This window comes from Myotis yumanensis, unplaced genomic scaffold, assembly GCF_028538775.1.
Source record: "Myotis yumanensis isolate MYYU_CA2020_CCGP unplaced genomic scaffold, mMyoYum1.0.hap1 SCAF_10, whole genome shotgun sequence".
Classification (NCBI taxonomy): domain Eukaryota; kingdom Metazoa; phylum Chordata; class Mammalia; order Chiroptera; family Vespertilionidae; genus Myotis; species Myotis yumanensis.
In genome coordinates this window covers 58,303,188-58,328,417 of record NW_027223761.1, presented here as the reverse complement: position 1 = coordinate 58,328,417, position 25,230 = coordinate 58,303,188, and the positions used below count along the sequence as shown (strand labels likewise).

Below are 25,230 nucleotides of genomic sequence, written 5' to 3'. Positions count from 1 at the left end.
CATATGTTAAGAAATTAACAAATTATTTTACCTGATGTTTTTACTGATTAGACACGTTTCTGTAAATTATGTATGAAAAATTTAATTTCACAGAAAAGTTTTCTATATGTATTACTGTAATTTTAAATTTATACTGGAAAGGTCTAGTAAATACATGCATTCACCAGTCACCTCGAGTAAACAAGTGTACACGGCTGGGGTGTGGCTAGCACACGTGGGAACATTGGCGGCCGCCTGCGTTTAAACTGCTACAGATAGTCACCCCACGAGACAACAGAACCAGTTACAGCAAGCATGTCAAGCTCAAAGGCTAACATGGGTCAAATAAACAAAGTTTAAGGTTATGTGGGCCGCAAAAAAGCAATAGCTTCAATTTTCATAGAAACATAGGTTTATTTCAATAAAGACATGCTGAATACAAAGGGCTGAAATAAATGAGTAATCATTAACATAAAATAATAGAACATTTTAATAAAAATTTAATATTTTTTCTTGAACATTAACTATCTACACAAATTAATAAGCGTAACACAAATAAACCTATTTTTCTTGTTCTCTGAAAGCAAAGTATTCCCTGTTGCACTCACCAAACAAGCCAGTCCAAGACGACGTGGCCATCGGCTGCTAAAATATTCGCTGCTAGTATTAGTGGAGAGAAATGGTGCGCCTGCGCATAAGGCGAGTAGGGAAAATGGAATGCAACACGATTATAGCAATCAGTCATTAGCGAACATTGTAGTTCATTAATTATTATATATAACAGGATATTGTAAAAGTTAAGTTACGAAATTTTTATTAAAACGTTTCTCACATATTGTTAATATTGGCTGGGCCAAAAAAATATTCGTTTTGGGCCGCGAGTTTGACATGCTAGAGTTACAGCGAGAGATGATATGGTCATGTGCCAATCATTTGCTGAACATTGTTTATGAGCAGTGACTCCTGGATTTAAATATGTAGACTATAGTTAGAATTATATAATATTTATTTATGCCAGCAAAATTATTAGTGTCTTTTTCAACATATTACATATTTGCAAAAATTTTTGTTAAAAATAACAATGGATTAATAACAAAGTAAACTTTAAGCAAATATTGATTTAAAGCATTTAAAAATTAACAAGGTTTTAATTTTCACATATGACATACAGACTGGAAATTTTGTTCATAAAATCCAAAGTCTGTTCAATCAAGGTCTGCAAAATGGAGGGCATACAGTATAAGAAATCTTAGCATTCAGAAAAGTAAAATGCATTTCTCATTCTTTTTTTTTTTTTTTTTTTGCATTTCTCATTCTTATTTGATAATTTTTTTTCTTTTAATCATGTACATATATATATAAAGTTGTATATATAAGCTCATATATATATGTTTATACAAACCTAAACGCTTTCATCTTTCAGCTTCTAGAGCAGTGGTTCTCAACCTTCCTAATGCCGCAACCCTTTAATACAGTTCCTCATGTTGTGGTGACCCCCAACCATAAAATTATTTTCGTTGCTACTTCATAACTGTAATTTTGCTACTGTTATGAATCGTAATGTAAATATCTGATATGCCGGATGTATTTTCATTGTTACAAATTGAACATAATTAAAGCATAGTGATTAATCACAAAAACAGTATGTAATTATGTATGTGTTTTCCGATGGTCTTAGGCGACCCCTGTGAAAGGGTTGTTCGACCCCTAAAGGGGTTTCGACCCACAGGTTGAGAACCACTGTTCTAGATGGTGTCAGTATATGTGACCATAATTTTTAGGTAATGGGTATGATGAACTCATGGACTTGGTTGGCACTAAAAGAAAATGGTAAATGACTTTGTTTCTTAATAGTGGAAGTGCCAATCTTTTATTTTAAAAAGTAATAATAAAGCTATATGAAATTAATTATAGAACTTAAGTTCATATTAAATACTTTAGTACTTGTTTCTGGGTTTGCCTTTTAATTAGTAGCTTTGTCTTTTATTAGGTTGGCACTTCTCAAGCATCGTGCACCATAAGTACTGATGAAGATAGTCATAGGCAGATGATTCGCAACTATCAACATCAGCTTTTACAGCAAAAGAGGTATTAGCTAGGGTACAATTCATGTGTTATAGTGTGTGGCTACATCTTCCAGGTTTATTATTTATATGAAGATCTAATCGGGATTCCCTTAAAATTATAGCATATAGATTTCTCTACGGGCAGTGTGAACATAGTTCCTTTTCAACCATGATTCTGGCCCATCCTCGATTGCTATTGAATTTAATGTATACACACTTGAGAATATGGAGTATTTTTTAATCAAAAAATAATAATATTTATTTGTTTTGTTTTTGTGTTCATTTTTGGTAGGCTTCATAGACAGTCTGTTGAAACAGCCAGAAAACAATTACTCCAATATCAGACTATGTTAAAAGGAAAGTATCCATCCATTCCAGCTGCATCATCAATATCTGATTCTGTTGTATCAGCCCCACTACGGAAATATGAAAGACCCACTATTATATCAGAACTTTGGGATCAAGGTCAGAGACCCAAATTGAGCCCTAATAGATATCAGCCTATACAACCCTCACAGATCCCCCAATTAGAACAAGATTATTTTCAGGTTCCAAGGCAAAACCGCTTTCCACAAAGACAGGTAGGGACAACAGAAACAAATGTTTTAGCAAAGAAATGTTTGGGATCACAAGAACAGCCAAAGCAATTTTCACAGACTGAAACACAGCAGAGAGACTATAAATCAGTTCCTAAAGATTCTCATATACTTTCAAGGACTTTAGCACACGATAGGCCACTAATATTGCAGCATGCTAATGAAGTAGCTGGAACTTTAGAGTCCCAGCAGATGTTCTCAGAGAACAATGAAAATACAGCTTCTAAGCCAAGGGAACCTTCTTCATTCCTACCACTGTTAGCTGAGCATTCTTTTATATCTCTGCCTACTAAAGTTGAATCTGGAAAAATCCAGGAACCCTTTTCAGCTATGAGCAAAGGTACAGTTTCTGTAAGCCACTCTGTAATCAGCCAAATGCAAGATGAGTCTTTGCCATCCTCAGAGAACATCACAGCCCAGAAAGGTCATTTGAAGCTTCTCCAAGAGCAGTTAGACCTACAGAAGGAAGTTCTTCGGTCCAGACAGGAAGCCCAGGAACAATTGCTTTTGGGCAAACAAAAAGACTTGGAAGGGCAAACCGGCACCTCTATATTCCTTCCATTGGTACCTATGGATTCGTTTGCTTCACTGCCTTCTGCCAAAGCTGAATCAGGGAGAATCCAGGAACCTTCTCCATCCAAGATTGACACTGCAGTTTCCTCAGGCCATCCTGGGGTTCCACAACTTCAGGATAGGCTTTTGGGTTTTTCACAGTCTATCTTATCACAGCAAGAAAATTTAAAATTTCTTCACGAACAGTTAAATATTCAGAGAGACAACACTCAGGCCAGGCGGGAAGCCCAGGAAGTATTACATGTACATAAACAGGGTGAGCTGGGTGGAAGAGTCTGGTCTGAACAGACTGAGCCACCTTCTCTCCCCTCTCAGGTAGCTCAGCATACATTTCCTCCATTCGTTTCTGCTGGTACTCAGTCTGGAAAAATCTGGGAGCAGTGTTCATCTAAAAATGAGGAGAGACTTCTTTCAAACCAATCTGAAATCCCCAAATCTCAGGATGGCTCTTTGAGTTTCCTGCAACAATTCCTACCTTTGCACAATAGTTTGAAGTTGCTCCAAGAACAACTGACTGCACAGAGGGAAGCTCTTCAGGCGAGGCATGAAGCCCAGGTGGAATTACTTTCACATAGACAAAGGGATTTAAGAGACAGTAAGTCTGGACAGATGAGTTCTTCATTCCCACCAATGGGTGCTCAACATTCAGTTGCGATGCAAGCTTCTGCTAAAACAGAGCCCAGAAGAATTGAGGATCCTTATTTGTCTGAGAAGGAAAGTACTGTTCCCACAAGTCGCTCGGTAATCCCAACATTTCAGGATGAGTCTTTCAGTTCTCCACAGCATAGCCTGCCACAGCAAGAAAATTTGAAAGCACTCCAAAGTGAATTTAAAAAAGGAATTTCTTCTGAGCAGACTGACACCTCTTTATTCCTATCCCAAGTAGCTGAATCTGAAAGATGCCGGGAATTTTCGTCAAGTGACAGTGCAGGTCCCTTACGCCATTCTAAGATCCCAAGGTTTCAGGAAAGATTTCTGAGATTTTCACAGGGTCATTTGGAGGAACACCAAGAATGGCTAGACACAGAGGAGGCCCTTCGCGTTAGCCAAAAAACCCAAGGAAATACATCTTCTGAACAAACTGGTTCCACCTCATTTGTACCACAGTTAGGACACCTTTCATTTGCTTCAGTACCTTCTGAATATGATAAAACCCAGGAACCTCTTTCAACAGAGAGGGATGGTAAAATTCCTTCAAGCCATTTTCAGATCCCAGAATTGCAAGATAGGCTTTCGAAGCTATCACAACTTATCCATCCTCAACAAGATAATTTGAAGGCGCTTCAAGAACGGTTAGTAGCACAAAGGGAAGCCATCGTTCAGTCTAGACAGAAAGCCCAGGAAGAACATGAACAGAGTCAGTGGAGGGAAGGAATATCTCTTGAGCAGGATGGCACCTCTTCCTTCTTACCCCTAAGGGTACAGTATTCATTTGCTTCGTTACCTCTAACTGAATCTGATAGAAGCCAAGAACCTTGCCCAACTGAGAGTGATAATACAGCCTCCTCAAGTCATTCTGAGATACCGAGATTGCCTGCTAGTCTTTTGGGTGTATCGCAGTCTGTTTTACCTCAGCTTATATTGCCCAGACAAAATAAATTTGAGGAAAAGTTATCTTCTGAGCATTTTATTCAACCTCACCATCATGATTTGATGGTACTTCAGCAGCATTTAGATCTACAAAGGGAAGCCATTCGATTTAGGCAGGAAGCCCAAGAAGAATTGCTTTCGCAAAGACTAAGTAAATTGGAGAAAAGGGTATCATCTGAGCAGGTTAGCTCCTCTTTAACCTTATCCCAGGTAGCACTGCCTGTTGACTCTGAAAGAATCCAGACTTCTTTTCCAACCAGATCACAGGATAGGCTTTTAAGTTTCTCACAACCTAGTCTGCCTCAGCAAGTTGATTTGACAGCACACTTGGACTTGCAAAAGGAAATGGTGCACTCTGATGAGAAGGCCCAGGAGGAACTACTTTTAAGCAGAAGAAGTAAGTTGATTGAAAGTGAATCTTCTGAGAACACTATTCCTTCTTTATTTCTACCTAAGGAAAGAGAACATTCATTTATTTCACTACCTTTTGCTGAAGTTAAATATAAAGACATTTGTGAATCAGATACATCCAGGAATGAACATAAAGTTTCTTCGAGCGATTCTGTGATCCCAAAATTTCAAGGTGGACTTTTAAGTTTTTCACAGTCTAACTTAGCTCAGCAACATAACTTGGGACTTCAGAAGCAGTTGGAGCTACAAAGAGAAGTTTTGCATTATAGCCAAAAAGCCCAAGAAGAACTGCTAGTACAGAGACAAACCACATTGCAGCAGCAGATACAGAAACACCAAGAGACCTTGAAGGATTTCCTTAAAGACAGTCAGGTATGTATTACACTTGAGTACTTAAGAATTAAACAGTGGCGTTAACCCAACTCAGATAAGCTAAATGTTTTCATGTTAGGCCTGAATAAGATCTTAGTTATTAAGAATAAGCAGTTTGGCCAAAACCGGTTTGGCTCAGTGGATAGAGCGTTGGCCTGCGGACTGAAAGGTCCCAGGTTCGATTCCGGTCAAGGGCATGTATCTGGGTTGCGGGCACATCCCCAGTAGGAGATGTGCAGGAGGCAGCTGGTCGATGTTTCTCTCTCATCGATGTTTCTAACTCTCTATCCCTCTCCCTTCCTCTCTGTAAAAATATCAATAAAATATATTTAAGAAAAAAAAAAAAAAAAGAATAAGCAGTTTGACCTTGAGTGCTTTAATTTTCTACCTTAATATGGAAATTAAAACATAAACACTACTTCGCATGGTGTTTATGAGGTTAACAGTTAAGTGAAACCCATCTAATTTCAGCCAGTAGTTTGATACAACCAAATGCAAACACTTTAAAAAAAATTTTTTTTTTTACTTATTTCAGAGAGGAAGGAAGAGGGGGAGAGAGATGGAAACATCAGTGATGAGAGAGAATCATTCATTTGGCTGCCTCCTGCTCACCCCCTACTGGGGATCAAGCCCCTAACCCAGGCATGTGCCCTTGACTGGAATCAAACCCAGGACCCTTCAGTCTGCAGGCCGATGCTCTATCCACTGAGACAAACCAGCTAGAGCAAATGCAAACACTTTTAAAAGTGTAGATTGTCATTTGAAGTTTTGTTATAAAGGGTTTTGAACTTTTTGTTATAAAGGATTTTGAACTTAGCGTAAGAAGATTAAATTATGAAATAACCAATTAAAATTTCTCTTCTACAAATAGCAGACCTTGTGCTTTCTGTTAGCATGTTGTTGACATTTGTATGTGAATTAAAATCGGTCCCCTCTTTATTAATGCCTGTTGCAAAATTGGCATGGTTTTAGGATGATGGACAGCTGGACCTGCTTCTTGTCACAGAATTATAGAGAAGACTCTGGCATGGTCACTCAAACATTCATAGTTTCTCTATATGGGAGATAAGAGTATATTCTCCTAAATGTGAATGTGTCCATTTTACTTTAAAAGGCTATTTCCTAAATTTATGATTTAGCCTAAGTAAACTTCTGTAAATCTTCGATGTTCAAAAGAAGCTTGAGTTGAGTTTATGAGAATTTGAGTTCTAGGGATTTACTAGTCATTTAAAGGAAAAGTAATGGGAAAACAAACCCGAGTGGGATACTCAAGAAAATAGTCTCTTATGAAATGTACAATGGAGGCTGTTTAACGTTGAAGGCTGTGAGTGGTTATTCTTCCCAGTGGAAATATATCACCCTTTCAATAGTAGAGACCTTGCTTATTTTTTATCTATGGAAAAAAATTGTAATAGTGTGATTGATGGAACTGTCTATTTGGTTGAGGTTCTAATTTAAGAGGGAGTTATAATTCTAATGAATGCTTCCCATGATCCCTTCTCCTGTGTCATCCCCACCATCATCTGTCCACTGTTTCAGACAAGTAAGCCCACTCTTGAAAATAACTTATACCAGATGCTCAGAGAGAGGCTTCCTCATTTCCAAGACCAAGCAAGAGGTGATCATGAAAAGATAAGTTCTGTAGACAGGAGCAACTCTGATAATAATCAGCTGCTTTCAGAAGGTAAGTAACCAAGCAGAGTAGTAAGGTAATTGGGTTTTATTGTAATTATTCCACTGATTATTCTTTGCTTTCACTTTCTGTAACTTGCTGATTAAAGAGAACTTTGTAGTATGTTAACAGATTCTCATAAATTTGTCATTGACTTAATAGGTGAGCATCTGAACAAAGAACTGGGTAGGAGAGCCTCAAAGCCACCTGTAGCAAAAGTTAAATGTGGATTGGACTTGAACCAACATGAACTCAGTGCGATACAAGAGGTAGAATCACCGGCAAGTGGCAGACATTCTATACTAGGTAAACAGATGGCTTGATAAAATATGGTTTTGTAATAGTTTGACAGTTTTTTCAGGATGCTAATTTTTTGTTGAAGAACCCTGGCTGTGAGAACTTCTGGAAAGAAAAGAATGATTTCTATAAATAGTATATAAAATTTGGTCTTAAATGTGGCATTAGGCCGAAACCGGTTTGGCTCAGTGGATAGAGCGTTGGCCTACGGACTGAAGGGTCCCAGGTTTGATTCTGGTCAAGGGCATGTACCTAGGTTGCGGGCACATCCTGGGTGGGGGATGTGCAGGAGGTGGCTGATCGATGTTTCTCTCTCATCTATGTTTCTGACTATCTCTCTCCCTTCCTCTCTGTAAAAAATCAATAAAATATATTTATTAAAAAAAAAATTTAAAAAAAATGTGGCATTAGGTCCCTCAACAGTTTGGCTCAGTGGATAGAGCGTCAGCTTGTGGACCAAAAGGTCCTGGGTTCGATTCCGGTCAAGGGCACATACCTCGGTTGCAGGCTCCTCCTCGGCCGAGGCCCTGATCAAGGCGTGTGCATGTGTTTCTCTCACATCGGTATTTCTTCCACTTTCTCTGAAAATCAATGGGGGGGAAAAAAGTGTGGCATTAGGTAACTGATTTTCTTCTTGTACTAGTATATGGGGGGAAACCAGTTTACTATAGACAAAATGACTTTGCTATCCCATATTCTGACACTTGCTTCCCTCTGCTTTCTTTCAAGTCTGCCTTCTAAACCTGTTTCTTTAGGCTATAACTCAGTTTCTTCTCTTTTCCCTTGTTGCTTTTCTACTTCAGTACCTTTATTGTACCTATACTTTTATAGGATAGGTATGGTTAAAATTCTGGCTTTAAGAAGAGTTAGGTATATTACTACACTGTACTTCTTCCTAGATCCCATTATCTAAAAAATTCCTCTTGGAGATAATTAGTAAATAGCCCTATTTTAATTTCATGATTATTTTTAGATTTCAGATAGTTTTCTTGATCAAATTTATCAAAGTAAATCCTTTTTTAAGGGAGAAATTAGTTTTGTCAATAGAAAGGTACATGGTAATATTTCTATTAGTATTAGTATTAGTTATTTTGGTCTTCAGCCATAAAATATTATATTTTTGTTTCTGGCTAAAAGAATTAAAGAAAATAGAGATTGAGAGCAATTTTTTTTTTTAATAATCCTCACCTGAGGGTATTTTTTTCACTGATTTTCAGAGAGAGTGGAACAGATCTGGGAGAGAGAGAGAAACAACAATGTGAGAGGGATACATTGATTAGTTGCCTCCTGCTTGCATCCCCAACTTGGGCTGGGGATCAAACCTGCAACCTAAGTACATTAGGTACATGCCCTTGACTAGAATTGAACCCATGACCCTTTGGTGTGCAGGCCAGTGTTCTAATCACTGAGCATGATAGTCAGAGCGAGAGTAATTCTTAAGAATCAATCCCTTTTCTGCTTTCTTTTTAGATCTTTTGCAACTTATAGAGTCAGGGTTTTATTTATTTACTAGTGACCCAGTGCACGGATCCATGCACATTGAAAGGAAATTAATTAGAAGGTGGCCGGGCAGGACTGGACAAAAAGAGCCCAACATGCCCTGGAACCAACCTACCATGGTCCCTCCCTGGTGTCTGCAGAGAGAGCGGGGTCCCTCAGGCAGGTGGGATCCCTCGGCCTATCCTGTGGGGATTGGCCGACATCGGTTCTTCAACATCCCTCGAGGGGTCCTGGAGTGCTAGAGGGCACTCTGCAAAGTTGCTGTCGTACAGGATGTGGAACGCAAATACAAGTGTGCAGTAAACCAGATTCAGGGCCAACAGTGTCCCAGCAACAATATAACCCATGGCTGAAGGTGGAATTGCGTGGCAATCGGGCTCCCTCCTCTCTGGTTTCGGGGTGCGTTTTCCGAGAACCACCACTGCCAAGTCACTGCAGTCAGGCAGCTCCTGCGTTGAGCAGATGCCCCTGGTGGTTAGTGCATGTCATAGTGACCAGTTGGACAGGCAGAGGGACACTTAGCATATTAGCCTTTTATATAGAGAGAGATTTTTTAAAAATATTTTTATTCAGAGAAGAAGAGAGAGGGGGAGTGAGATAGGAACATCAATGGTGAGAAAATCATTCGGCTGCCTCCTGCACATCCGCCACTGGGCATTGAGCCTGCAAACTGGGCATGTACCAGTGATTGATCCATGACCTTCTGGGGGCCATACTAGAAAAATGATTTGATTTATTCTAGGCTTTGGAAGTTTTTCTTCTATTTTGCACTGTTTGCCAAACCACAGCTTCAGGAATTGATTGATACTCTTCCTAATTCACAATGAGCACTGGGAAATTTTTACCATTGATCCCTATAATTTAATGAGTCATGTTTTAGGTTTCATAATGCCTTCATGTCTAAAAGGGAAAGTTTTATACTGTTCCCTCAACCTCCACCTCCTGTCCTTTAGCCTTCTTTCTTCAGTGAAGAGTACTCAGATACAAGTTTTGACATTCTTATCTACCTCTCTGATACCCAATAAGTCACCAGTTCTTCTCAGTTCTGCTTGGTGAGCTCTGGCATCTGTCTACTTCTTTCCATTCCCACCACCACTCATTTAATTTAGGCCATCATTTCTTTATTTCTTTATTGGATGGCTGCTATATCTCCTAATCTCTCTAGTTCCAGTCTAGCTTTAATTCGTTTTCCCATGATATATTCAGAGTAATCTCCCTTTATTTCTCCCTGTTTAACTCTTCAGTGGTTTTCCTTTGATTCAAGGAATAAGTTCCAGTTAACTCGAAGTCCCTAGCCTCACCTACCAGCCCCCTCATCATCTTGTTCCTTCAGGATTGGCTTATACCACTTGTCCAATAAACTTTTCCTGAACTGTCAAGTATCTCTCTCGTGCTCTTTAGGAGTTTTCATTATAGCCTTTATCACACCACGTTAGGTAATACTTTTACTCAAAATATTACAAAGAGTTTAAAAAGGTAAATAGTACTCAAAAAGGTACATGAAAACAGCATTTCTTCCTGCCCTACATACCCTTGCCCCTAATCTATTCACCAGAGGCAGTCACTTTACAAGTCTTTTAAGTGTTTCTTGCATTTACCTCTATAGTTGGCAGGGGATTTTAGAAAAATTTAAGCTAAATTAACACATGATGTATATTTTTCACTGCTGAGACTATTAGTATACTATGATTATATTTCCTATTTGTAAAACTTTTCCTATAGTAAATTGTCTCCTTTTTTTTTCATTTGCTTAAAGCTTCTGTTGACTGTCTTCCCACACTAATATTTTATTAAATACCTCTGATATAATTTGAGGTCACATCTATTTCTGTTTGTGGAACACCGTTTAGTTGAAAGTTGGGGGGCTGCCATTTTGAAACAGCAAAGGTCACCCCTTCCTTTAAATTAGCCAATTGCGAAAGACTGTGAGCCTAAGCTCCAATCAGGAGTAAGGGAACAGATCACATGCATCAGGAATAAAAAGCCAAGTGAACTGCCCGCTCAGTGTGTGTGTGTGTGTGTGTTCCCAGACCACGTGCATGTGCACCTTCCTGCAGGAGTAAAGATAGTTGCCTTGCTGAAAAAAAAAAGAAAGTTGCATGACCTATATCATGCTTTTGTTTTCTTAATCCTCACCTGAGGATATTTTTTCCACTGATTTTTAGAGTGGAAGGGACAGAGGAAGGGGGAGAGAGACAGAGAGACAGACATCGATGTGAGAGACAGACATCATTTGGTTGTCTCCCATATGCGCCCCGACCCAGGCTGGGGATTGAAAACCTGCAACCAAGGTAGGTGCCCTTGACTGGGAATCGAACAAGAGACCCTTCAGTGTATGGACTGATGCTGTAACCACTGAGCAAACCAGCCAGGGCTATATCATGCCTTTTTTTTTTTTATTTCATTGACTTTTTACAGAGAGGAAGGGAGAGGGATAGAGAGTTAGAAACATCGATGAGAGAGAAACATCCATCAGCTGCCTCCTGCACACTCCCCACTGGGGATACGCCCAAGGTACATGCCCTTGACCAGAATCGAACCTGGGACCCTTCAGTCTGCAGGCTGACACTCTATCCACTGAGCCAAACCAGTTAGGGCTATCATGCATTTTTAATAAGAGGGATGAAAATTGGTTCTTGGGGAGGTAAAAAAGTCTTACTCCTTTTTTTTTTTTTTAAGTCTTACTCCTTTTATATAGCAAAGCACAGATGTAAATAGAAAGACATACAATATATCTGTAGTTATTAAATTTCATGGAGTTGGGAGGTAATTTTTTTTGTTTGTTTGTTTGTTAATCCTCACCTGAGTATATTTTTCCACTGATTTCTAGTCAGGGGCAGAGACAGAGAGAAACATTGATGTGAGAGAGACACATTGATTTGGTTACCTACCACACTCGCACCAACCAGGGCTGAGGATGGAGCCTGCAACCATGATACGTGCCCTTGACCCTTCAGTCCTCGGGCCAATGCTCTAATCACTGAACCAAACCAGTTAGGGCAGAAGGCAATTTTTTAAAAAGTCTAAAAGCTCCTTAGGTGCCCAGCTGGCGTGGCTCATGGTTGAGGTCTACCTGTGAACCAAGAGGTCATGGTTGGATTCCTGGTCAGGGCACATGCCCAGGTTTCGGGCTCAATCCCCAGTGTGGAGCGTGCAGGAGGCAGCTGATCAGTGATTCTCTCTCATATTGATGTTTCTGTCTCTCTCCCTCTCCCTTCCTCTCTGAAATCAATACAAATATATTTTAAAAAATAAGATAAAAATAAAAGCTCCTTAGGTGGATGATGATAAAAAGTAATGTTGAGAAATGATCTATATTGATCTTCCAATTTATTATAGTTCATTTCATTTTCTTTTGACTTTACTTTCTGGGAAAATTTCCTCAACTTATTCTTCTAACTTTTCTTATAAATTTTTATTATCAAATTATAGTTTCTAAAAGCTTGCTCTTTTTCTTGATTTAACTTTCCTTTTTCATAGCATCTAGCTATTTTCATGGAGGCAAAATATTATCTATTTCATATACTTACAGGTTTTTGTTTGCGTTCCTATTTTTCTGTTTGAGTTCTTTTTGTCTTTTTTGTTTCTTTCTAATATTTTAGAGGCTTTCTCACAAAGCTTGCATATTGGAGTGGGATGCTGAAAGGCTGGTTGGAAATCTGTAGGTGGGGGCCTTATGTACTGCTGAACTTTATTGGAAAATGTGGCTTTTCACAGGGGACCCTCATATTAGTATCTGTAACTCTTTTCCCTAAATCAGTTTATAGTTCAGTTTCCTCAAAGAAAGATCCCTCCAAGCCTGATACAAGCCTGGCTGCTAGCAAATCTGTGGGATCTTGGTTGAGAGTGCAAACTTTCTCTCAATACCCTGATTTTAAAAAAAATATATTTTATTGATTGTTTTACAGAGAGGAAGGGAGAAGGATAGAGAGTTAGAAGCATCAATGAGAGAGAAACATCGATCAGCTGCCTCCTGCACACCCCCTACTGGGGATGTGCCCGCAACCAAGGTACATGCCCTTGACCAGAATCGAACCTGGGACCTTTCAGTCTGCAGGCCGACGCTCTATCCACTGAGCCAAACCAGTCAGGGTAATACCCTGATTTTTTGCAGTGGCCTTCTGTCTCCTCCTTCCATCCTTGCACCTTTTAGTGCCTGTTCCCCCCAAATTCAGAATGTATTGGATTTGATTTATCTAAAGAATAAACTTGTAGTCTCCTCTGAGGATGATGTGGAAGGACAGGGATGTCCCTAGATGGGAGGGATCTGTTCCAAGAACATAGTTTCAAACATTCTCCATTTTTAGTTTCCTGACCATCCCTTTGCAATACCTGTTGCCTTTAATACCCAAATTTTGGGGAGTTCACAGTAAGGTAGCTTCTACTTTGGGGAATCTCCCACTCCTCTCTTTGCTTGCTTGTTTTTATTTTTGTATCAAAGTGTGATATTCAGAGAAGTGCATAAGTCATAGGTGTTTATTTCAGTGATTATCGCTATAATAACCACCCCCATGTAAACACCATCCTGGTCAAGAACTGGAATGTTAGAGAATTTCGTAAACCCTTCCTTTGTACTCTTACTATTACTGTCCGCTCAGTCCTCCCCAAGGTAAGTCCCTGTCTTGATTTCTTATACCACAGATTAGCCTTGGCTATTTTGAACTTTATATTATGAATATATATTATATCATATAGTACTACTAGAGGCCCGATGCATGACTTTGTGCACGGGTGGGGTCTGGCTGATCAGGGCCAATTGGGGAGGGGCCGAGGGCGGTTGGCTGGCCAGCCCCGCCCCCTGGTTGAACTCCTGGTGGAGGGGACAGTTTGCATATTAGCCTTTTATTATATAGGATTAGAGGCCTGCATGGCCCCAACAGTGCATGGATTCGTGCACTCTTGGGGTCCCTCGGCCTGGCCTGCAGGGATTGGGCTGAAACCGGCTCTCTGACATCCCCCAAGGGGTCCCAGATTTCGAGAGGGTGCAGACCGGGCCAAGGGACCCCATTGGTGCACGAATTCATGCACTGAGCCTCTAGTATGCATATAAGATCTTTTGTTAATCTCTTCATGCCCCCTCCCCTTCCCTCTGAGATTTATCAGTCTATTCCAGTGATGGTGAATCTATGACATGCATGTCAGAGGTGACACGTGAACTCATTTTTTTGGTTGATTTTTCTTTGTTAAATGGCATTTAAATATATAAAATAAATATCAAAAATATAAATCTTTGTTTTACTATGGTTGCAAATATCAAAAAATTTCTATATGTGACACGGCACCAAAGTTAAGTTAGGGTTTTTCAAAATGCTGACACGCTGAGCTCAAAAGGTTCGCCATCACTGGTCTATTCCATGTTTCCATGCCTGTGGTTTCTGCTCCTGCGTTGAGCGTCTCGTGGTCAGTTCACATCATAGTTACCTGTCAGATGGTCACTTAGGCTTTTATATATATAGATTAATGGTTAATGAAGTCTCCAGGCATTTTTCCTGTGATTTAGTACTGAAGGATTATCTGGTATTAAGTAGGTGTTTCATTAAAAACTCGGTAAAATAGGGGATTCTTTCCCTTTCTCCACATGGGAGTTTGTGCTGTGAGATTCTTTCCCCTTCCCCATATGGGAGTCTATACTTGTTCTTCAATAAATTTCCACCTTTGCTATACCAATAATAATAATAATAATAATAATAATAATAATAATAATTGAAATAAAATAATCTAAAGGCCTTTGTGAAAGATAAGTAGTTTGTTGTTTTTTTTAATGTTTTTTAAAATTATTATTATTATTTCAAAGAGAAGAAAGGGGGAGGGAGAGAGATAGAAACATCAATGATGAGAGAGAATCATGGATTAGCTGCTTCTTGCACACAACCTGGGCATGTGTCCTAACTGGGAATTGAACCATGACCTCCTGGTTCATGGGTCAACTCTCAATCACTGAACCACATTGGCCGGATAGTACTTAATATTTTGTTGCTACATAAGTCAAATCTTTGAATTTAGATTTTTGCCTCATAATCTAAATTGCCATTTTAGTTTTACTAGTGCTAGAAACTTAAGCGGAAGTCTAATTCCATTTTTTTCCCTACTAGGTAATCCAGATTTTTATCAAGACAGAGACCCGCTAAGAGTCTCTATAAGTCGAGAACAAAATTTTCTTGAGGCTCCATTGGACTGTGATCCATTTGCTCATCCTGACCCGATTGCACAGGAGAACATCTGTGGTGATAACTCTAATGAAACAGGTGAGAGATAAAGAAATTGAAAGTGGAATTGCTGTGCACAAGATATTTATTGTAGTGTTATTTGTAATGAAAAATGGTAAATAATTCAGTGACTCTTGGGATTAGAATCATTATGGTCACCCATAGTATGCGATTCTGTGTATTGTTAAATGACGGGGGAAATCTGTGTTTGTGCATTGAAAAGTATCTGATGGTAATCACCAAAATGTTGGTACAGGTTTACTATTTTTGGAGACTGGGTTCTATTTTATATGTTTACCTATAGATTTGAAAAAAAATAAGTGTGTATTCTGTACAGAAAAAATTGAATGAGAGAAGTGAAGTGTATTTAAAGAATAAATAAGTTTGCTTTTCAATTGTTTCACTAAATAAATGCTAGTAGGAAGTATTTGAAGGTATGAGATTTTTATAGTTGGCAACCTGTACAGATTTTGTGTTTAAGCCTTTTCATAACAATTCACAGTTAATACTATTAAATATTATCTTTCAAAAATTCTATATGTAGCTTTCTAAATGAGCTATTTTATTTTACTTCTAAATATTTGGAAAATAAAAAGGGTTACAAGAAAAAAAATTAAATAACATAATTCTGCCACCCAAAGACAATCAGTGTTAAGTTTCTCACTTTTGTATTTATGTATGTAGGTAACAAGCTGTTTTACATGTATATTATGCTTACTAACCATACCAAGCATAGTTCTAGTAATGCTTTATTAGTTCTAAAGCAACTTTTAAGCAGTTACTTTTTCTAACCAGATTTCTTTTTATTTTAGCTGTCACATATACTTGAGTATTTCTCCTATTTTCATCTACAGTAGAATGAGATGAGAGACCTCTTTTCTTTTTGAGGATTTATAGAAAAATTGACTTTAGCATCTTTTTTTTTTAAATGGGAGATTGAAATAACTGCAGAGGATATAATTTCCAATAAATTATATATAGTTTTTGACACATAAAGTAAAACTATTATATCATTATTTTAGATTTAGCTAAAGGAGACTATATTTCCTTTTTATTCTACCTGTTGATGCCCTCTAGCCAAAGACTACCAGGAACACACCTATAGTTGAACAAAGCTGAAGTTTTGACTTGTTATAGTCAAAGGTAGAAAGCCACCACAGGGAACAATGAGGTGTCTCAGTAAGAGGGTATTTGAAAGGACTTACTGGGCCCTGGTCGGGTAGCTCAGTTGGCTCCCAGCACATCAAGGTTTGTGGGTTTGATCCTTGGTCAGGGCACATATACAAGAATCAACCAATGAATGCATAAATAAGTGGAACCAACAAATCAATGTTTCTCCTTTTAAATCAGTAAAATAAAAGAAGAAAGGACTTGGACTTCTAATCGGTGATGTTGTGAAGGATTCAAGGAACTGGGCACCTGTTTATTAGTATTGGATGTTATCAGGGAGCAGGGTGATTCTATTTTGGGGCATCTAAAAAATCCTTATTCAGCAGGTAGGAATAATGCGATGAAGCTAATTAAAGCTGTTACCTGGTAAAGAAGTGGTAGTCATGCTTATTAGCCAGGATGAGATGCTTGGTAATATTTGTGGTCTGGGCTAGATTCATGATTTTGTCTCTGTTCAGAGATGAGAGTAGGTGATCTGATTTTTGCCTTGATCCATCATGGTCACAGAGTGGCCTTTTCTGATATTGGTGTTCTGTGGAATTGTTATGTGTAACAGAACACCAGGGTCTAGCTGATAACGCCAGATCAGTTCCTGGCTCTTGGCTACCTTTCTCCTTCTCCTATGCATCCCCAGATTTGTATTGTTTCTATCTTAGAAGGGAGGGTTTTAGTTTTGTTACTTCTCCATTCCCTCCCTACCACTTTATTCATTTCCTCATCACCTCACCTTTCTTTCTTAATAGCTTTGTAGGTGGTATTGCTAACTTAAAGCTCTGTACCCATTGCTTTTGTGGGAAGGCAGGAAATGGTGCTTTGCTTCTGAAGGAAAGCAAGAAATGTTGCCTTCCTCATAGCATGGAAGATTGCTTGGTTTAAGGCTTTGCTTTCATCCCCCTTTTAGGGACCTCCTAATGGGTCCCTACTCCCAGTGAACCGTTTCCAAACCAATGACAGTTATTTCTCTTCCAAATAATTTCAGGGACCTGTTCATTGAATCCTTCAATGTCTTAAATAACTGATCTTGTTCCTTTCTCAAATTTTTATTTTTCACTTCTTAACACTATTCAAATGCTATCCTGGTCACTTATCTCTCCTCTTGGGTAATCTTCTTGGTATGTTATAGGGCTCAGGGCTCTCTTCAAAAGGCTTTTATTCGTAGAAAAACAATGACAACTACAGTTTTCCAGGGGTAAAAAGTATATTGTGCTGACTAGTAAATGTTTGGATAATAAAATGAATGTTTTTTTTCTGTTTATTTTTTTAGTCTAAGATAAGGCAACTCTACGAAGCAAAAGATGAAAAAACATTTTTTAGGAAAGCAGGAAATGATGCCCTCTGGTGCTAAGAATTTGATTTGTCATAATCCAAATCTCCTTTCCTCCCTTCCCCCTGCCCCCATTTCAGTCAAGGTCAAAGAGGCTGTGGTTGAGAATCAGGCAGTATTAAGTTATGCTGTGGACAGAGAAGAACCTACATATCTGAGTGCAGCGGTGAAGCCAGATAATAAGGTTGGTAATATCTTAGTGTGCACTATATTGTTAGAGCTGTTTGGCTTTATATTCTCTTTTGTTTAGTTCACAGAAGTTGTGAAATACTAAAGGGTCTGTTCTCTGAGATCTGCTCCTACTGAAGTGGATCAGTGATGAAAATAGCCAAATCTGAGCATCAGAAGACCTTTCAGTCTACCTGATGCATGATCTCTATAGTTCTGAGAAGCAAAAGTATAAAGTAGTTTAAAACAACAAGTGCGCGCGTGCGTGAGTGTGTGTGTGTGTGTGTGTGTGTGTGTGTGTGTTTGTGTGTGTGTAAAGGTGACAGTGGATAACTGAGGACTTACTGATGGATGAGTGAGATTGGGGGGTGGGACATGTATGTATGAAAGGCTGGTCAGGTCTGAGCAATGATGACAAGGTTTGACTACTGAACTTCACAATTATGAAGGTTTCTATACTTGACCTGAGCTCAGAATTGGTAACTGCTGATGTTTGGGTTTTTCTAGATTTTTACTTCCTACATTGTGTCCTAATGTTCCCTTTATTTTTAGGCTGAAACACAAGAGATTTATCATGAGCCATTATCTTCAATAACTATTTCTACTGGAAGCTTAAGTAATGAAAACACAGATTTGAGCTTTACAGATCCAGGTAATAATGTCAAAATGTCTGTAAATAAATTGAAAGACCAACACCAGTTCATTTGTAGTACAGCATTGCTTTTCACATTGTGCTGAGAGGGATTTTTTTTTTTAATTACAAAAGTAAAGTTTTTATGTCTGATAGAATATTGGATAGTATGATATTCTAAACATTATTAGAAATCACAGGCTTGCAGATTCTTGAGGATGCTCTGTGGATCCCCAAAAGTACTTTGAAAAGTATCCACTAATGTTCACATTTTCCCATTCAGTGGGAAGCTACGTCAGCATATTTCTTGATTGCACTGGTGCCTTATCAATGTTGCTATACCTCTCACCAAACTGTGTCTCTAATAAGTAACTGGCCATTAAATATTGTCATTAATCTCAATTATCAGAGTCGTTTTCAGAGCATGTGGACCATGGGGAACAAGGATCTACCACTGGCAAAGAAGCAGCAGCAGCTATGTTAAGTTCTACAGTTCCTCCATCACAAGTTATTTATCAAAGGCAGGACTCTTGGGATGTTCTTAAACCTCTGTCCCCTGCAGTAGAAAAATTTATACCTGGTCAAGCACACATTCAGCAGACGATAGACAAGTGCATAAATGAAGCAAATTCGATGACTGAAAAAACAGACTTGCAGGGTAAATTATTTTGAACAAATACTTTTATATAAACTGTAACTTTTAGCTTTTTATCCCTTTTAGTTTCGGGTGGTGATTATTTGAGCTCCATGTTTTTATGGCCTGCTGCAGCACAGTCATGCCATGGACAGTGTTGAGGGCATTTCGTGAGAGCAGGGACTTGGAACCAGTTAGACTCACAGAAGAACAAGCTCAGCAGATCATCCTCAACCTTTGGAAAGTTAGCTGTGACAGCTTGAGGGCAGTATGTGTTGTCGGTATTGAGAACAAGAATTCAGAAGTCAAACAGACATGGATTCAACTCCTAGTTCGACCATTTTACTAGCTGTGAGACCATGGGCAAGATACTCTTTCGTCTTCTGTAAAAGAGGGGTATTGGAGATAAAGTGGAATAATGAACATAAAGTACAATGTCTGGCCCATAGTAACACTCAGCTTTTCTGTTTTAATCATTGACCTGAAATGAGCTAAGTCAGGATAACAAAGCTTATAGCAAAGCAGTGATCATAATAGCCTCTTACACCTAATTAACCTCAAAACACTTTGGGCCTGGCAAAAATGGAGACATATTTGTGAAAAATTTTGATCACTGAGAGTGTCCCCATTTTTTATACACTGTAAGTAATAGAGGACCTAATTTGAAAACCTCTATTGGTAATGAAAAAAATGGAATTTTGTTGAATGGGATTTACCTAAAAATAAGTTTTGCAAATATGTTCTTAGTACTACTTTTCTAGACTTTATTTTAAAAATAAATTCATATTTTTTTCTCAAAATTCCAACAGTTGAACTTGACTTTCCCGAATTGGAATACATTTTTCCAAGCTTGCATCGTCAGCTGTTTAAACCCTTAGAACCACAGCCAGATTTTGATTTGTCGTTATTATCCTCTGGGATTTCTCAAGAGAGCAGAGACTTTTACCAGGTATGTTAAAGTGGATGCGTCATTTCACTGAATTGCCAAGAACAGTTGGTCAGATTTTCTTCTTTTAGAACAGAATAGTGGTTGTTAATCTTGGTTGCCAATTAGAATCATGTGGAAAGCTTTTCAGAATTCCAGTGCCCATATTGCACCCCAGGCCAGTTAAATCAGAATCTGTAGGAGTACTCATATATCAGGATTTCTTTTAATGCTCCCAAAGTGACTCTAATGTGGAACCAAGATTGAAAAAAGCTGCATTAGAATTGTAATTCAGCCTTAATTAAACAGTTCAGGTAAATATAATTTTGCGAATTTTGAAGTCTCTCCTACCTAGTAAAGGGGTTAAGACTCAAACCATGGTTTTTCTACTCCCACATCCTGACATCCTGGGCTGCTGTACATAATTCCTGCCTATCAGAAAATGATGTCAGCTCTGGCTGGTGTGGCTCAGTTGGCTGAGCATCATCCCATGCACCGAGAGGTGGCCAGATCAATTCCCCATCAGGGCACATGCCCGAATTGCAGGCTCAGTCCCCAGTAGGGGGTGTACAGAAGGCAGGCAATTGATGCTTCTCTTTCATCGATGTTTCTTTTCTCTCTAATATCAATAAAATACATATTTTTGAAAAATAGAAAAGAAAGTGATCTCATCATGTTCTAAACTCAGTCTGGTTAATTTGTAATTTGTTTTCTAGATGATCTCTTTTTAAAAGTCTTTTTCATATTGACTAAAATGGAAGAATTGGGTTTGAATAAGCAAATTATTAGTGTGATAGTCAAGTGGCAGTTAAGGAAGAGTAATATCAAAGGAACATGATTACTGACTCAACTTGTAATACATAATCAACACTTCAGCATTTCCCTGTCGTTTTCCATCAGAGCCCAGAGGCTTCATGTGAAAGCCACCATGCAGCTGTACGTCCCAAAAGAACAGCTTCTTTTACAGCCCTGAGGAGGACAGGCCTGCCTTCTCCTCTTAACACAGGCCTGAGTCAGCAACCTGACCCTAACCTCACTTGTGCTGCAGCTCTGAGTTTTGGCACAGAAAATATTATTGAGGGTATGTATGATTCAGGTACAAAAAGTTTAAAACCCAATATATTTTTGATTGTTTGCATCCATTTTTCTTGGAAATTGTGCCTAACAATTCCTGGTTTGTCTCCATTCCTGTTCTCACCTCTGCCCCCAGTGTGACAAGTTGTTTCTTTGTGTATTTGTTTAAACAACAGAGGTAAATGTATGCTTACTTGGCAATTTTCAGAGTAGTGAACTTGATAAAATAAAAAAGTTCTTGCTCAACTTCCCCACCTCAACACTTAGTCAACAGCTTATCCTTCTGAAACTTTTGTTAAAATTAAATCTTTATTGTTCAGATTATTACAGTTGTTCCTCTTTTTTTCCCCCCAAAGCTCCCCTCCACCGGGTTCCCACCCCACCCTTTGCCCTCACCCCCCACCCCCACTGTCCTCATCCATAGGTGTACGACTTTTATCCCCTCTCTTCCTGCATCCCCCATACCCGCTTCCCCCCAAGAATTGTCAGTCCACTCCCTTTCTATGCCCTGATTCTATTATATTCACCAGTTTATTCTGTTCATCAGATTTTTTATTCACTTGATTTTTAGGTTCACTTGTTGATAGGTATGTACTTGTTGTTCATAATTTTTATCTTTACCTTTTTCTTCTTCTTCCTCTTCTTAAAGAATACCTTTCAGCATTTCATATAATACTGGTTTGGTGGTGATGAACTCCTTTAGCTTTTTCTTATCTGTGAAGCTCTTTATCTGACCTTCAATTCTGAATGATAGCTTTGCTGGGTAAAGTAATCTTGGTTGTAGGTTCTTGCTATTCATCACTTTGAATATTTCTTGCCACTCCCTTCTGGCCTGCAAAGTTTCTGTTGAGAAATCAGCTGACAGTCGTATGGGTATTCCCTTGTAGGTAACTGAGTTTCTTTCTCTTGCTGCTTTTAAGCTTCTCTCTTTGTCTTTTGCTCTTTGCATTTTAATTATGATGTGTCTTGGTGTGGTCCTCTTTGGATTCCTTTTGTTTGGGGTTCTCTGTGCTTCCTGGACTTGTAAGTCTATTTCTTTCACCAGGTAGGGGAAGTTCTCTGTCATTATTTCTTCAAATAAGTTTTCAATATCTTGCTCTGTCTCTTCTTCTGGCACCCCTATAATTCGGATGTTGGTTCGCTTGAAGTTGTCCCAGAGGCTCCTTACACTATCTTCATATTTTTGAATATTTTTCTTTTTGCTTTTCCGGTTGGGTGTTTTTTACTTCTTTGTATTTCAAATCTTTGACTTGATTCTTGCGATCCTCTAGTCTGCTATTGGGAGTCTGTATGATATTCTTTATTTCAGTCAGTGTATGCTTAATTTCTGTTTTGTCCTTTTCCGTATCCTCGGGGGTCTCACTAGATTTATGGAGGGTATCACTAAATTTATCGGCGGTTTCTAGAAAATTCTTGAAAAACCTTTTAAATGTGGTTTTGAACTCTATATCCTGTAGTTTGCTTTCCTCCACTTGTCATTTGTGACCTGTTTCTTTTTTTTTTTTTTTAATATATTTTATTGATTTTTTTACAGAGAGGAAGGGAGAGGGATGGAGAGTTAGAAGCATCAATGAGAGAAACATTGATTAGCTGCCTCCTGCAAACCCCCTACTGGGGATATGCCCGCAACCAAGGTACATGCCCTTGACCGGAATCAAACCTGGGACCCTTTAGTCCTCAGGCCGACGCTCCATCCACTGAGCCAAACCAGTTAGGGCTGTGACCTGTTTCTTTGTCTCTGCATTTTGGCTGCTTCCCTGTGTTGATATGGTGGTTTTCTGTGCTAGTTGTCCTATAGGGCCCAGTGGCTCAGCCTCCCAATTACCTGAGGTGGACACTCTTGGTGCACCCCTTTGTGGGCTGTGTGCACAGTCTTGTTGTAGTTAAGCCTTGATTGTTGTTGGTATCACTGGGAGGAATTGACCTCCAGGCCAATTGGCAGTGAGAATCAGGAGTGTCTATGGTGGGAGAACTTCTGTGCTGGAGACACCCTTATGGGGCAAGACTTGCTTCAGTGGGGCTTTGGTGCTCACTGAGTCTGCCCCCTGAGTGTGTCCCTTATGGATCTGAGGAGTTGTAATCTGGATGGTCCCACTCTGACCACTGGGTACACTGGCACTTGGATCTCCAAGGAGGTGCTAATTTAGCCTCTGCCTGAGGCTACCCAGCAGGAGCTATGGAGAGATCTGCAGATTCCTCTTCTTTGGGGTTTGGAGGTGCCCAGATGAGGCCCAGCTGTGAATCAATGCAAGCTGCTGTGGGCCTTGGGCCTTCTTTTGGATGTTCTGGGTCTCTCTGACCCAGCTGCAGTTTGTTAGGTAATTTTAGATCTCAAAGGGCTAGCCCATTCATATGCAAAAACCTCTGCTTGCAGCTTGGATGGGGCGGGGTCTCAGGGAATCAACAGGGTGGAGCAAACAGCTATGGCTAATCCTCAGTCCTGCGCCTAAGAGGCCCCGGTGGGTCTCAGTGTCCTGCAGTAATCGCTGCAAGCACCTCTGAGAAAGCTGTCCTGGAGTTCCGCCCACTGCCAGACAGTCCAGTTTCTCCCCGTATGAGTCTGGGTCCCCAGAGACCCACCCGGAACTAGAGTTCAGAGTGGAAGCGTGTGTCTCCCTCCGATTGAAAAAGACAATCGTGTCCTCAGTTGCCAGCCCTTTCCACATGCGCCTCCGTACCTCTGCACTTTACTTCCATACCTCCTCTGAATCTGTGTGCTTTTCTCTTTCCTTCCAGTTGTAGAATTTCCACTCAGCCAGCCTTCCTGTGGTTCTGGATGATGTCCGTTGTCTTTTAGTTGTATTTTTGAAGTGGTTGTGCTAGGCAGCAATTTCCGGTGTTTACCTATGCCGCCATCTTGGTTTCTCTGAGACAGCCATCTTCCCCTTGCACAAGTTTTATGTACACATAAATACATGAGATACACATGCACATTTTACCTGTTATAACAAAATTAATATTTTGTTCTTTTATGAGGGAAAATCTCGTGTCGAAGTCATCTTTTTTAAAAATATTAAAATAGGAGAAAATACATGGTGGTGTGAGCAGTAGAGTTATTTGAAAGTCACTGTGACCATCCTTTAGCTTTCTAATCATGCTTATTTATGTAAACTTTCCTAAAATTATAGGAACTAACCTTTGCAATTTATGCAAAGTATTAGGGACTATATCTCTACCCAAGTTTTATAACATGATGATTAACTGATCTTTTAAACTTCTTATTGCAGGATCTGAACAATCTTTTCAACAGCTTCTGCCAGAATTTTCTTCACAGGAGGGGAACCAGCATGCTGATCTACCAAGTATTTTTAGCATTGAAGCAAGAGATTCTTTCCAAGGCATGGAAAATCATGAAATATTACAAAAGAAGGGGGAAAATGTTCATTTCCAGCTCTCTGTAGGAAATTTGAAAGGTTCAGTCTTCAGTTCATCTGCTGAGGCTAATGTATTTCATGAATTAAATATACCACATAGCACTCCATGTGGTTCTACCTCTAGTGAGTGCTCAGTGAAAGACCAATTAGAAGGCCAAAAAGAAGGACTGGGCTTTGAAGAACTATCAGAAAGAGGAGCTGTTAAAGTGTTACACAGTCAAGGACTCACTGAAGAGGATAAAAATGAAACCTGTGGAGTTTTACGTGTAAATCCAGATGTACAGGAAATTGATTCACAATTATGTGTAAGAACAGAGGAGATGGGAACTTCAGTTCAGATTCCACCTACTATTCAGAATGAAAAGTATTTTGAGAATTCTACTAAAGCAGAAACTCCAAAAATCATACCAAACCTATCTCAGCCATCACAATCAGAGTTGTTTTCCACTTCTGGATCATTTCTACAAGAGAGCTCTATTCCAGTCTGGGTAAGTGAAGTCTGCATCGTATAAATAGCATTTAGAATGCTTTTCCAATATTTTTTTAAAACTAATATTTGTTTTTATTTTGTTTAGTTAAGATACTGGCCAAAAATGTACACACAAACATTATATACTGAGTGGCCAGATTATTATGACCACCCCATTAGTACAATGAAGTGAATTAGC

General features: G+C 39.2%; 1 protein-coding gene and 2 non-coding genes across 5 annotated transcripts in view; all 3 read left to right on the top strand.

Moving 5' to 3' along the window:
* The window catches only part of CEP295 (centrosomal protein 295), a 55,928-nt gene that overhangs the window by 27,046 nt on the left and 3,652 nt on the right, over positions 1 to 25,230 (top strand). For all 3 annotated transcript variants that reach the window (XM_070425861.1, XM_070425860.1, XM_070425862.1), the window contains 11 exons: positions 1,970 to 2,067; positions 2,338 to 5,587; positions 7,127 to 7,271; positions 7,422 to 7,565; positions 15,149 to 15,301; positions 17,837 to 17,940; positions 18,477 to 18,576; positions 18,965 to 19,213; positions 19,999 to 20,138; positions 21,015 to 21,195; positions 24,416 to 25,050. In XM_070425861.1, the coding sequence (XP_070281962.1) occupies positions 1,970 to 2,067; positions 2,338 to 5,587; positions 7,127 to 7,271; positions 7,422 to 7,565; positions 15,149 to 15,301; positions 17,837 to 17,940; positions 18,477 to 18,576; positions 18,965 to 19,213; positions 19,999 to 20,138; positions 21,015 to 21,195; positions 24,416 to 25,050 (5,199 nt within the window). The remainder of the gene's footprint in view (positions 1 to 1,969; positions 2,068 to 2,337; positions 5,588 to 7,126; positions 7,272 to 7,421; positions 7,566 to 15,148; positions 15,302 to 17,836; positions 17,941 to 18,476; positions 18,577 to 18,964; positions 19,214 to 19,998; positions 20,139 to 21,014; positions 21,196 to 24,415; positions 25,051 to 25,230) is intronic.
* Positions 18,067 to 18,146, top strand: LOC139019144 (small nucleolar RNA U2-19). Its single transcript, XR_011473038.1, has one exon. It is a non-coding gene; the product is annotated as a small nucleolar RNA U2-19 (small nucleolar RNA).
* Positions 18,328 to 18,397, top strand: LOC139019143 (small nucleolar RNA U2-30). The gene has a single exon (XR_011473037.1). It is a non-coding gene; the product is annotated as a small nucleolar RNA U2-30 (small nucleolar RNA).